The sequence below is a fragment of the Mytilus trossulus genome, chromosome 1 (assembly GCF_036588685.1).
Source record: "Mytilus trossulus isolate FHL-02 chromosome 1, PNRI_Mtr1.1.1.hap1, whole genome shotgun sequence".
Classification (NCBI taxonomy): Eukaryota; Metazoa; Mollusca; class Bivalvia; order Mytilida; family Mytilidae; genus Mytilus; species Mytilus trossulus.
The window spans coordinates 41,019,099-41,033,816 of NC_086373.1; the positions used below are offsets into that span (position 1 = coordinate 41,019,099).

At 31.3% G+C, this 14,718-nt stretch overlaps 1 protein-coding gene across 8 annotated transcripts in view; it reads right to left on the bottom strand.

The window, feature by feature from the left end:
* Positions 1 to 256: 256 nt before the first annotated feature.
* LOC134724564 (E3 ubiquitin-protein ligase HUWE1-like) overlaps positions 257 to 14,718 on the bottom strand; it is a 108,989-nt gene continuing 94,527 nt past the window's right edge. For all 8 annotated transcript variants that reach the window (XM_063587717.1, XM_063587725.1, XM_063587699.1 and 5 more), the window contains 6 exons: positions 6,293 to 6,568; positions 5,360 to 5,630; positions 4,377 to 4,482; positions 3,469 to 3,768; positions 2,594 to 2,784; positions 257 to 1,488 (listed from right to left, as the gene is read on the bottom strand). In XM_063587717.1, coding sequence (XP_063443787.1) covers positions 1,386 to 1,488; positions 2,594 to 2,784; positions 3,469 to 3,768; positions 4,377 to 4,482; positions 5,360 to 5,630; positions 6,293 to 6,568 — 1,247 coding nt within the window. In that variant the 3' untranslated portion in view covers positions 257 to 1,385. The remainder of the gene's footprint in view (positions 1,489 to 2,593; positions 2,785 to 3,468; positions 3,769 to 4,376; positions 4,483 to 5,359; positions 5,631 to 6,292; positions 6,569 to 14,718) is intronic.

The window sequence follows — 14,718 nt, forward strand, 5'->3', positions numbered from 1 at the left end:
TATACAGTCAATGCAATTTGACTGCGCAAATAGAACAGCTGCAGTATATAACTTTCATCAATTTCAATGCATATGGTCCGACAACAAATAATTTGTGTGGTTCTTTTCACCAAAAATTTTTAAAGAGTAAAACAACTTGCAAGTCATACACATTTATGTACAACATGCATTTGATTTTAATTGGATTTTTTTTGGGTGAAAAATGTGCACATTTAATGTCACCTCTATAACCAATAAGCATACTTAAAGCATACAATTTCATTTTTTACTTTTTATTTACTTTTAGAAGTCTGAAGAACATTTAACAACAAGCTACACAAAACTGTTATTTTACAAGCAAATTATATATAAGGTATACATGTATATATTCATATAACAGAAAATAAATTATAAACAACGAATCAAACAGAAGGAAAACAAATGCCCAATCCGGAACAGTTTGGACAAACCATGTAAAGCACTTCAATAGTTTGTGGAATATACATCCCATTTTTACTCATATTTCTATGGTTGTTTTGGACAACGAAATCAATCTCTCACAAGATTGGTCCCATTTGGAAAACAAATGAAACAGTCTCAACATTTTACATATCCAATCATGTGGAAACATTATGCATGTAATAGAAAAATTTAATAAATAAGATACAACTGCACCAAAAATAACACAATACACACATAAAAATCAGTCCCGACAAATTATGCCTTATACTGTGGACACTTACAAAGACTTAGCAAATAAATGTAAAAGGAATTGAAAAAACGAAACAATTAGCACTGTTCACACCACATAATGAATTTTATCAGTTTACACTGTGTGTGAAATAAAAAAAACATATTAACTTTACACTTCTGCAGTAAATATAACTACTCTGTTGAAGATTGTGCATGATACAACTTTTACAATAATAACTAGAGCAACATTTGCCCATAATTCCATTTTTAATGAAGCAAAATTCTCTTGTCCCATTCTATGTCTTTCCCTTTCACCACACTCAAGTCAAGTTCCTTTCAAATACTGGTAAAATATGAACTGCATAAAAGTATCCATCTTAAATAACTTGTGTACACATATAATTACATACGCAATACGTAACAAAGCTTTATACTCCATATAGTGAGTAATGTCAATGTTTTGAAGTTCGTAAATATGTATTCCACATATGATACGAATAACTTTTCTTTTTACAAGTTCAAATATATATATATACATATAAAGTGTTTCATTTAATATTACAAGTTCATACAGAACTCTGGTATCGTTAAGAATTTCACTAACAAAAGTACTTCTTGTGGTTTCCATGTTAACCAAAACTTCACAAGCAAGGTACACACCATGGCCCTCTACATGAATGTCAAACTAGTATTAAGGGGACTTGTGTTGTCCTCTACGCCAGACCAAATCCTTCTGAACATTCATTAATTGCCAACAATAACATCTTCCTCAGTTTGTCGTAGGTTTCATAGGCAGGTAGATCTAGCTGATTAAAACTGTAAAATGAAAGAACTAGTTATTGCATTTCATCAGTCAGAAAATAAAAAACAAACAATAAATGAGGAATGTGTTAATGGGACACATAAGATACTCTCCCTTCCCCTCTAAATTTGAACTTGAACTGAGTTTTGAGGTAAAATGTTTTGTGTGCAAGTTTCATAATATTTGGTTGAGGCAAACTAGTCAAAAGACCTGAATGAAAAATTAAGAAATTTATCAATTTGTGTAGGAACATAACTCAAGAACTGTTATGCCTTCAAATTTCAAACTTGATCTGTGTTTTGTGCATTGTGTACCAGTTTCATAACATTTGATATGGCAATTTAAAGTAAGAGAACAGAAACAAACATTGGGATGTATGGAAGTATAGACAATGGTAAAACGTCAAGCCCCTTCCGCTATGCAGGGGTGTAAAAAGCTTTAAAAAAACCTAACACTGACAACATTTATTATAAAAGAAACTTATCATTTAATTCAGAATTTAAATTTTGAATTTCTTTGTAACTAACATTGTTTTTCAGGTATATAAGAACATTTCAACAAGTATATCTAAGACATGACCCTGATAAATCTGCCATGTGAAGACTGTTTACATCAAACATTTTATAAGGTAAAACATAAAATTACTTTACAACTATATAAATATAATTTTTTCACTTCTTTTGCATAAGCACATATAAAATCAAATGGTTAAAAGTAATTGAAACTTTTTAACCTTTTATTTAAAACTATATTATATTTATTTTGGACCATATTATCTTCAATACCAAGGTTAATACAAACTACTGTGGATTCATTTATTTTCGTGGGTACCAATTTTCGTGGTTTGAGGAAAACTTACATATTCGTGGATATTCAATTTCGTGGTTTTGGCAAAGTCTACACTCATTCCTTTACAAAATTTGTATTTTGTTGAACATTTGAATTCGTGGTTCTCCTGTACCCATGAAATCTGCGAAAATTGGTTTCCAACGAATATTAATGAATTCACAGTAAACAAATTTTAATATAAGATTTTTGTATCAAGTTTTGTGATCTGCTTCTGGTCCCTTAACGTTCCTGTCAGGAATGATCGTTGACATAACGTTACTTCAAACCTACCAAGTATGAGCAACTGGAAGTCTGTCTGTAGACCTGTCATCTCTGTGAATCTGGAACTTCTGGTACCCATTCATTCCTTCCAAGAAACCAAAACCTTGTAAAGGAACTTTTGAGGTACCAGTTACAAATTGTAGGAATTGGGCTCTGTCTGCTTGATCAAAAGATCTCAAAGCTCTCCAAAACCATTGAACCTGAAAATTTTGTTATGATAGAGTCACGTTTCATATTAATATAAGTGTTTTTCTATTTAAGCTAAACAATTGTTTGAGTAAATGAAAAGGTAATATTCTCTGTACTGTGATTACTGAATTAAGATAGTTTTAACTGTGGGTTTCTAGTGAATTAAAGGACTGCTGATCCAATGACTCCAAAAATTGGCATTAGCAGAGTAGATATGTATAGTATGCAGGGTTGTCAAATAAAAATTAATTAAAATTTGCTGAATTGACAACACTTAAAAGTAATTTGCAACTTTTATTGGTTGACATGTTAGCTGATTAGATCAGTGCCTTCAAGGCGATGCATACAAAAATTAGAAACTCTGAAGTACAGAATTATGTCATCATTTGTTACCCATAATCTATCAATTGTTCCAAGTCATAATAGTACATATTTCCCAAAACTTGTGAATTAAAAAATGATATTGTGTATCTTTTGTTTAAATACTTACAAAAGCAAAGAGTTTATTAACAAAGTCAGCCATTCAGAAATCTTATAATAAACAATATTGATGCTGTTTGTTACTGTCACTGAAAAGTTTTTGATCAATAAATTTCTTAGTAAAAACTACTTAACACTGGAATGCTATAAGAACGTGGAATTTTAACTACAAGGAAAAAGATAAAATGTATTACTCCATTATACTTAACACTTACTTGTAATGAAGTAGGCTGGTATTTATGGTATTCTGAGTGAGCTTTCAAATCATCAATATCTATTGTAGGAAGACCAGAAATTAAAAGTTCTAATTCTTGTTCTGTAAATATTGATATTAGTCTCTTTGGTATGATGTCATAGAATCCTTCCATGAATGCTCCCAACTGTTTCCTAATAGCACCTGTCATTCTCATTTGACAAACTAACTTGACATACTCCTTCTTATTATCTTCATTTACAGGTATGTTACGGCCGTTGGGCTTGAGATCTCTTGTTTCAGTCACACCAAATTCTCGGATCTACAAAATAAAACAAATTTTAACCTCAACCCAAATCACACTTTCCTGTCAACATACATTACATAAAAAAAAAGAAGTTAAAACATGACAATTTTTAATTTATTCACCAAGCCCCCTGCAAGTAAAGATGAAAGTAAAGATGTAATATTTCTATGCCTGGCAGTCCTATTTAAACATTGTCTTCATGCATAAAAATTCCAAATATTTTGTCTTCTTAGAGATTAAAGGTAAACACAAAATAATCCTGCTTTTAATATCTTGACAGAAAACTTGGCACACACATTCTTTGTGGCCTTGGTGTTGTAAAATTTAAAACTTGGGAGTTCTGCATGGCAGATAATGAGATATAATATTGCTTAATCACTACAAGTCAACTTAATCAAGTTGTAGATAAGATCTTAAATCATTCCCATTCACAAAAGCAAAAAAAAAGTTTTGAGTCAAGGGTTTACTAACCTGCTTCTGCCCTTTGTTTTGCCTATTTTAGTTTATTTGGTTTATTTTTTTTGTATTGCACATATTTAAGTATCATTTTGTGGTCCATTGCCTACACCAAATATATCGAACTTATATTTCTCCAATCCCTGACTTAAATATAGTTAAGTTACCTCTGTGTTAAATGTCAATTCATATCCAAGATCTTGTACATCATTCTGGATTAAGAAGACTAATCCTTTATAAAATGAGTAATCTTCACTTTCCATATCTGTATACCTAGAAACAAAACAAATAGCATTTAATTGAATGATTTCATTATTATTTGTCAATGTAACATTTTACAAAATTAGCCTCTTGAAGAAGTATAAAGGTGAATATAAACTTTAGTTTTTGCAAATATTCAAATGCAGACAACAGGTATTGTGGATTTTTTTTTTTAAATGTCAGGGCTGTAGTATACCTGATTATAGCTATTTTATGAAATTTTCCTTTGATCTTATTGACTGATAACTTCATTACTCAACACAGTAGAGTGATATGAAAAATTATGGCTAGAAACTAAGGGGGCTCATGCCTGTTGTTGGTGTGATTAATGACGTCATAGCTTGATAGGTAAAGTAGTGATAAACAGATTATCATTGGTCATCTCATCAATTTATTTTGCGTTGTTTAAAGCAAATACAAAGAAATTCCATTTAAATTTGACCATGTTTGATGGTCATTGGGGTTACTTCATCATGTATACTGATAACTTTAAAGCGATCAACAACATTTCTGCGGGTAATTTTGTCTATTAATTATAGGATTCTGACCATGGTCTCCAACTAAACAGATTTTTACATTACATTATTTGTCACTCGTCTTGATGTGACTGTCATACAAGCCAGAGGTTTAGCTAGCTATAAAATCAGGTTTAATCCACCATTTCCTTCATAACAAAATGTCTGTACCAAGTCAGGAATATGACAGTTGTTATCCATTTATTTAATGAGTTTCTAGCTTTGAATTTTGCCTTTTGATAACAGACTTTCTGTTTTCATTTTCCCTCGGGGTTCAGTATTTTTGTGATTTTACTTATTTCTACAAATTCAAATAAAAGAGTTCATTGTCTGTGTTATTTCCACTCTCAGAAATACTTATAAGACATACTCACTTCACATGCTGTCCAAGAATATGTTTGTAGAAAGACCTGGTAAAGTAACAATCCAGCAGTTTATTGTCATAAATAGCTTTAGCTATGATACGTCCCACAAATTTAAAGTAGCTGAGATGATTAGAGTTACAGTGAGAACTAGGATTAATTGTATATGTTACACGATCTCCAGGAGACGTAGCAAACAATGCATAGTTAGGGTTGAAAATTTCTCGAGCTATGATGATGTACCATTCTCGTAACAGTCCTCCAGCATCTTGACCTTCCTCACCTACAAAATACACACCGTCTTAATCTCAAATAACTAGTTGTAAAAATACACTGTGTAGATACAGTAGAATTCGTCCACTTTCCTGGTGTGTATGCCCTTATATTTTACAGTTAAGAATTTTTTGTCTTTACATATTTCATTATAAACATATATGTCATTTGGACTCTGGTGGTGATTTGTCTCATTGACAATCATATCACATCATCTCAAATTTAATGTTCAATCAATTCAAATTTAGACAATTGTTCTGCTATCAAATAAAAAGATCTTTTATTACCAAAACATTTTTTTGCATGCAGTCACTTTTATTTCAGTTTCATTGACAGCTGTTAAAGAGTGATATTATGTTAGCACAGAGAAATGTTTCGTCTTTTGAGATTGATAATGCCAATGTTGAAATTAATAAAGCAATACTTAAACATGTAAGTTGTGCAAATATTCAAAGTCTATGAACAATGATTGATGGTACAAAGCTAAGCAATCTTCATGAAAATGAGGTGCCAAAGAAGATTGAATTAATTCAATATAGACTACTAGAATGGAAGTATATTAATATACCATATAATACATAACTGCTTAATAGGCATAAGATACACAGTAAAAAACAATGTTTATAATTTCATAGTTAGCCAATTGTTTGAAATCTACAAACACAATATTACCTTCAAATACTATATAGAATCTATGTTTCCATTCATCAGCCTTTCTCCTAAACAACTCTCTGAAGGAGTCTTCAAATACATTTTCTCTCCTGATATGTACAGCCAAATCTTCCCTTCTCAATCCTTCATCAAGCCTTTCTAACTCTTGCCTAAAATACCTGCGTTTCACATCAAAGTCCAATATTCTAGTATGATCAACTAAGACTGAGAAAGGTCCATCACAAAGGGGTGTGGTTGATTGACGCAGGATTTGATTCAAGACTGTTCGATGTGTTTCTGAAAAACAAAACATCTCAAAATGATGAAACTGAAAATATCACTGAGAAATCATTATTTGGCAAACATAACATGTTTGTTTTTATATTCAAGATTGTATTTTCTAGGAAGGCAGATTTTTTTTTTTAATTAACTGCCAAAAATAAAATTGTGGTGTAATCTTTTAAAATGTTTCACACATCTACTATAAAACAATAGCCTTAAGACTTTCTATCATAAACATTCATATTAGGCAAACATCTGTATAAGCCAAATCAGTATGACATGTTGATTGTTTAACCACATGACCATGGTTCAGGGTGATAATATTTATATTACATAGTGTCTGATCTGATGTGCTACAAGAAACAACCAGAAATTCGCCATGTTAACTTCTACATTTACATAAAAGTTGCTTTGTGAAAATAATTCTTCAAAACTTTTCAATAAATGTCTGATCTTCTTCAATTTATATACTTTTTCTCACATATATTTATCGGATATAAACAGATGTTTAACCCAAATCAGTGACATGTTGATTGTTTAACCACATGACCATGGTTCAGGATGATAACATTTATATTACATAGTGTCTGATCTGATATATGCTATGAGAAACAATCAGAAATTCTCCATGTTTACTTCTACATGTACATAAAGTTGCTCTTTTAATATTATTCATCAAAACTTTCAATAAATGTCTGATCTTCAAACTTTATCACTATTCTTACAAATATATATAAAGTAGACAGCTGTACCACCCAAATCAGTGTGACATGTTGATTTTGTAACCACATGACCATGGTTCAGGGTGATAACATTTATATTACATAGTGTCTGATCTGATATATCCTATGAGAAAAAATCAGAAATTCTCCATGTTAACTTCTAAAAGTATAAACAGGTTGTTCTGTGAAAACTATCCATCAAGTAAACTTATCAATAAATCTGATATCTAAATTTTAAACAATACAGCCTGTAACAGAGAAGTGATCAAATTGATGTTTCTTTACCGTCAAAATAAGCTACGTTATCGACAAACTTAATTAGTGACCGAACTATTGGTACTTTAACGTTAAAAAGATTGACAATGCTGACAAACTTTCATGTGTCGATAATCAAGTTTAATACTGATAATATTGAAAATAATTCTAATAATATGAAACAAAATATGTCGATGCACCATTTCGATTGGGCGAAAAGTAGTCATTTCTTCAAAGTCAGAACAGAAAAAAAAAGATTCATGGAAGGACGTCCTGATAGTATTATTTCCTTTACAATTTTACCCAAAACTAAAAGAAATATACTGATAAACAATTAAAAAGGTGTTTGATAGGAATGAAGTCCTTTATTTTTTCGGTCTACAATGTGTACCGTATGTGTGATGGATTTGAATGCAATCAATAACTTTAAAATGTTTTCTCATATGTATACACAAAAGGGAGGACTGGTATTTGTACTTCTGTTAGAATATGTCTTCGTCCGTTTCACGTGCCAAACTTTTTTCTGGTACAGTTTAAATGGGAAAATTTTGTTGAGAATTTTTTTTAATATGACAAAATAACGAGCAAAACTATTTCTTGAAATGGCACACACAGAGAATTTTTTTTTAGTAAAAATCAGTAAAAAAAAAAAAATCTCCAAAATATACCATGGCCAGTACTTGACAATTTTTAGCAGTGTACAACTGATACAAATGAAAATTGTCCGGAAAACTGCGCCTGCTGTCATTTTGAGGGATCATGCAACATTTCACCTATTATCCATAAATAACATAGGTTCTCAATTACTAAAAAAGGTTCTAAACGATAATTTCAAATCAGAGTAAACATATTAACTTCCTTATACAATGTATACAGTCGAATTTGTCTATAGGTTACAAAAAGCTAGTTCTTAAAACGTTTGTATCAGGGAAAACATTTTTCTTTTGACTTTTAAAACATGTAGGGGAAACGGATTTCCTAACCATTCACATATATATTCCGTATTTCTGATTTTTTGTTCGATAACGTAAATTATACGACTTTTTTTATGACCACCTGAACTTGTGCCATTTATTTAAGCTGGTCTTTAGGAAGACAATTTACAATTGTGAAGTGAACAGAGGCACTTAAACATAACTTTATAATTCTGTTTGGAAACAAAAATAAATTCTCAATATATAAATATACATGAATTATATGTCGTGTACATGATTGGAGGCAGCAGATTTTTTAAGTCAAAATCAGGGTCAGAGTATTGTTTTCTAAAAACTTCCTCCGTGAAAATTAAATGGTCCGTGGCAAAAATAAAAAATTCCCACATGTTTGACCAGATTCTATTCTTAACTGTTGGATAATATACTAGGATGACATAGAATATGGTTTTTTAAAGTAAAAACCTTGTTTATGATAAATCTGTACTTACCTGTCTGAAAAAACATTTGCAATTACCCCTTGGTAACCCCTTGCAATCGCTAACTTTTTAAATTATCTCCCTTTCACGATCTCCCGAATAGAAGATCACTTTACCTTCAGCGAAAATGGCTACAGCCTAATCGCATTTGGTTTGAAAAGCAATCGTTAATATTATATTAGAAGGAATAGACATTGAGTGATCTGTTCTTATACTTCACGCGTAGTGTCCTCGTAGTGAACGCACCCGAATACGCATGCAGTAAAAAGTGTACCCTTACATCGGATACCGGGCAGTTTCTTTGTTATATTTGTAATTTATCAAATACGTGTACATGTTAATATTTACTTGATATTAAATAGGTAAAAATTATTGCTGGAAGCCTGTTCAGGGTTTCTTTCCGTCAGTTCGAAAGTATTTGATCATTTCAACTCCTTTGTATTTCATAATATGTGTCAATCATGAACAAAGACATTATGTTCGATTGAATAATGATTTCCTCGTAACAAATGATAGAAATTTCGGAGATCCCGTATTTGATCCTTTACCTTTAAAATGAAAATGCCAATGACAGAGGTTGATTATAAAAAATGTTTAACTGTGTTAAAAAAAACTTCGACTTAAACAATGAAAACTTACACGTTGGACATGAAATATTTGACGCTCACTCGACAAAAAGCGTCATATTATGTCTCGCAGCTGATATTTTACGATATCTACATGTAGATAACCTGATAATCAGTACTTATTCTGACGGTAAACAGTAAAGCAACGCGAATTCGATCACTACTCTGTTACGGGCTGTACCATTTTTTCTTACAAAAATTCATACAATGCAAACATCTGTATAACCCAAATCAGTGTGACATGTTGATTGTTTAACCACATGACCATGGTTCAGGGTGATAAAATTTATATTACATAGTGTCTGATCTGATGTGCTACGAGAAACAATCAGAAATTCGCCATGTTGAAATTGTGAATGAAAAGTTCTTCTTAAATTCAAACAAACATGTAACAAAGAACAACTTTGTTATTGGGAAACAACTATCAATGTTGCTTTAACTTATCACTGATCACACTACTTTTGAATAAGTCAAAAAGTTGGGTGTGTAAATATAATCCATCGAAAAAGTCTATTAATGACTTATCTTCTTCTAGCAATACACTGATTCATTGATTGGTGTTTTACGCCACTTTCAACACCAGTGTGCTTTTCAATGGCTATCAGATTTTTTTAAGAGGAAACCAGAGTGCCCAGAGAGAACCACCAATATTTGGTGGTTCAAACCATACAATTTTTGCTCACAAATAGTTATGCAATGGAAACAGCTTCAAAGAACATTTGAATTTGAGGTTTACTAATATCTTTGAATTTAAGATACTTGGAAATACTAAATGATTATGAATCTGTTATCGTCATTAGCTTTCCTTACAAATATTTATATGATGCAAACAGCTGTATAACCCAAATCAGTGTGACATGATGATTGTTTAACCACATGACCATGGTTCAGGGTGATAATATTTATATTACATAGTGTCTGATCTGATGTGCTACAAGAAACAACCAGAAATTCGCCATGTTAACTTCTACATTTACATAAAAGTTGCTTTGTGAAAATAATTCTTCAAAACTTTTCAATAAATGTCTGATCTTCTTCAATTTATATACTTTTTCTCACATATATTTATCGGATATAAACAGATGTTTAACCCAAATCAGTGACATGTTGATTGTTTAACCACATGACCATGGTTCAGGATGATAACATTTATATTACATAGTGTCTGATCTGATATATGCTATGAGAAACAATCAGAAATTCTCCATGTTTACTTCTACATGTACATAAAGTTGCTCTTTTAATATTATTCATCAAAACTTTCAATAAATGTCTGATCTTCAAACTTTATCACTATTCTTACAAATATATATAAAGTAGACAGCTGTACCACCCAAATCAGTGTGACATGTTGATTTTGTAACCACATGCCCATGGTTCAGGGTGATAACATTTATATTACATAGTGTCTGATCTGATGTGCTACGAGAAACAACCAGAAATTCTCCATGTTAACTTCTAAAAGTATAAACAGGTTGTTCTGTGAAAACTATCCATCAAGTAAACTTTTTAATAAATCTGATATCTAAATTTTAAACAATATCATTTTTCTTACAAAAATTCATACAATGCAAACATCTGTATAACCCAAATCAGTGTGACATGTTGATTGTTTAACCACATGACCATGGTTCAGGGTGATAACATTTATATTACATAGTGTCTGATCTGATGTGCTACAAGAAACAATCAGAAATTCGCCATGTTGAAATTGTGAATGAAAAGTTCTTCTTAAATTCAAACAAACATGTAACAAAGAACAACTCTGTTATTTGGAAGCGACTATCAATGTTGCTTTACCTTTAAATATGGAAGTTCAACTGATCACACTACTTTTAAATAAGTCAAGAAGTTGGGTGTGTAAATATAATCCATCAAAAAAGTCTATTTATGTCTTATCTTCTTCAAGCAATACACAGATTCATTGATTGGTGTTTAACCCCACTTTTAACACTATTGTGCTATTTTTTGGCTAACAGATTTTATTAGAAGGAAACCAGAGTGCCCTGAGAGAACCACCAACTATTGGTGTTTCAAACGATACAATTTTTGCTCACAAATAGTTATGCAATGCAAACAGCTTCATTGAACATTTGAATTTGAGGTTTACTAAGACCTTTGAATTTAAGAAACTTGGAAATACGAAATGATTAGGAATCTGTTATCGTCATTAGCTTTCTTTACAAATATTTATATGATGCAAACAGCTGTACCACCCAAATCAGTGTGACATGTTGATTGTTTAACCACATGACCATGGTTCAGGGTGATAAAGATTTATATTACATAGTGTCTGATCTGATGTGCAATGAGAAACAATCAGAAATTCGCCATGTTGAAATTGTGGATGAAAAGTTTTTCTGAAATTCAAACAGACTTGTAACAAAGAATAAATTTGTAATTGGGAAGCAACTATCAGTGTTGCTTTTAAAGAAGTTCAACTGTTAATACTACTTCTAAATACTGTAAATTCAGAAATTATTGCGTGCATTTATTAATGCGATTTTGTCATTTTACACTTGAATGCGATTTTAATTTTTACGATTTTAAGAAAAGTCATGCTTAATTCAGTTAGAATATTACAAAATGCGAGTTTTAATTATTGCGTTTACAACTCATTCACATTATTCGCAATAATAAAAACCTCGCAATAATTTCTGAATTTACAGTAAATCAAAATGTAGGATGTGTAAATATACTCCATCAAAAAAAGACTATTAATGTCTTATCTTTTTCAAGCGATACATTGATTCCTTGGTTGGTGTTTTACGCCACTTTCAACACCAGTGTGCTTTTCCATGGCAATCAATTCTATTAGGAGGAAACCAGAGTGCCTTGAGAGAACCACCAACTATTGGTGTTTCAAACTATTCAACTGTTGCTCACAAATAGTTATGCAATGCAAACAGCTTCGTTGAACATTGAAGTTGAGGTCTACCAATACCCATCAATTTAAGAAAATTGGAAGTACCAAATAATAACAAATTCATTTTCGTCTTTTCCTTTCCATACAAATAATTATATGATGCAAATAGCTGTATCACCCAAATCAGTGTGACATGTTGATTGTTTAACCACATGACCATGGTTCAGGGTGATAACATTTATATTACATAGTGTCTGATCTGATGTGCTATGAAAAACAATCAAAAATTCTCCATGTTAACTTCTAAGTGTACATAGAAATTGCTCTTTGAAAAACAGCTGTATAACCCAAATCAGTGTGACATGTTGATTGTTTAACCACATGACCATGGTTCAGGGTGATAAGATTCATATTACATAGTGTCTGATCTGATGTGCTATGAGAAACAATCAGAAATTCGCCATGTTGTATTATTGATGAAAAGTTGTTCCAAATTCAAACATACATTTAATAAAGAAAATAAACTTTATGATACTAGGGCAACAATTATCAGGATTGCTTTATCCTATGAAAGTCCCTCTGTTCATACTACTTTTGAATAGACATTTAAGTCAAAAAGTTGGTCTGTAAATATAATCCATCGAAAAAGTTTTCGATAAATAACTTCTTCAAGCAATACATTGATCATGTAGATTGACTGATTTAAAACTATTGTGCTATTTCATGGCAGCAAGTTTTTATTGGTGGAGGAAGCAGGAGTACCTAGAAAGAACAACTGACCTTCATTCAAGTCGAGTAATACACTTTGCTCACATATATTTCTGAAATGCAGACAGCTGTTTAACCCAAATCAGTGTGACATGTTGATTGTTTAACCACATGACCATGGTTCAGGGTGAAAACATTTATATTACATAGTGTCTGATCTGATGTGCTACGAGAAAAAAACAGAAATTTGCAATGTTTAACTTCTAAATGTACATATAAGTTGCTCTGTGAAAATTATCCATCAAATACACCTTTCAATAAATGTCACATCTAAATTTTAAACAATAAACTTTTTCCTCAAATATTTAGATGTCAGATGCAGACAGCTGTATCACCCAAATCAGTGTGACATGTTGATTGTTTAACCACATGACCATGGTTCAGGGTGATAATAATTATATTACATAGTGTCTGATCTGATGAGCTACGAGAAACAACCAGAAATTCTCCATGTTGTATTTGTGGATGAAAAGTTGTTTCAAATTAAAACATACATGCAACAAAGAAAATAAACTGATTTCATACTAGGGCAGAATTTATCAGGGTTGCTTTACCTTATCAAAGTCCTACTGTTCATACTTCTATTAAATATACATCTTAGATAAAAAGTTTGTCTGTAAATATAATCCATCCAAAAACAATTCCATAAATGTCCTATTTTCTACAAGCAATACATTAATCATGTCGAATGACTGATTTAAAACTATTCTGCTATTTCATGGCGGTCAGTTTTTATTGTTGGAGGGAGCAGGAGAACCAAAAGAGAACCACTGACCTTCAATCAAGTCATTAATACACTTTGCTCACATATATTCCTGAAATGCAGACAGCTGTATCACCCAAATCAGTGTGACATGTTGATTGTTTAACCACATGACCATGGTTCAGGGTAATAATATTTATATTACATAGTGTCTGATCTGATGTGCTACGAGAAACAATCAGAAATTCGCCATGTTGTTTAAGTGTATGTTATGAAAGTTTTAAACCAAAAGGTGTTGCCCATTTAATAGATTTCCTAATCAGTGAGAGGGAACCAGAATATTAATCCAAAAATTGAAATGTGAGTTTCAATAATTTATTTTAGTCGTTTAAGAGATACTTGAGGCTAATATATTGGGAATCGATAACCTATCAGAGTCCATATTTTATGATACAGTCAAGTGCATCAAGGAATTCAACATAATTCTTTAAACAATAACCAGTTTTTGTTTGCACACAGCTTGCTGAACCTACAAGTGACATTGAATATAACTTTTTGTAGACCAATTTAGATTATATATCATTCGCATTTCTCTATGAATGACAAGATTTTGCTTAGTGTTCAGATATCTCAAAAATATTCAAGATTTTTTTATATTCCTAACCTGCATTGTATTTCATTATATTTTTCATTACATAAAAACAATTTAGAATCCATTGAATAGGCTACCTAATTAGCAGCGTTTTGCATTTGCGTCGATTTTTTCTTTCATATGCGCCGATTTATTTTTTCATTTGCGCCAATTTTTTTACAG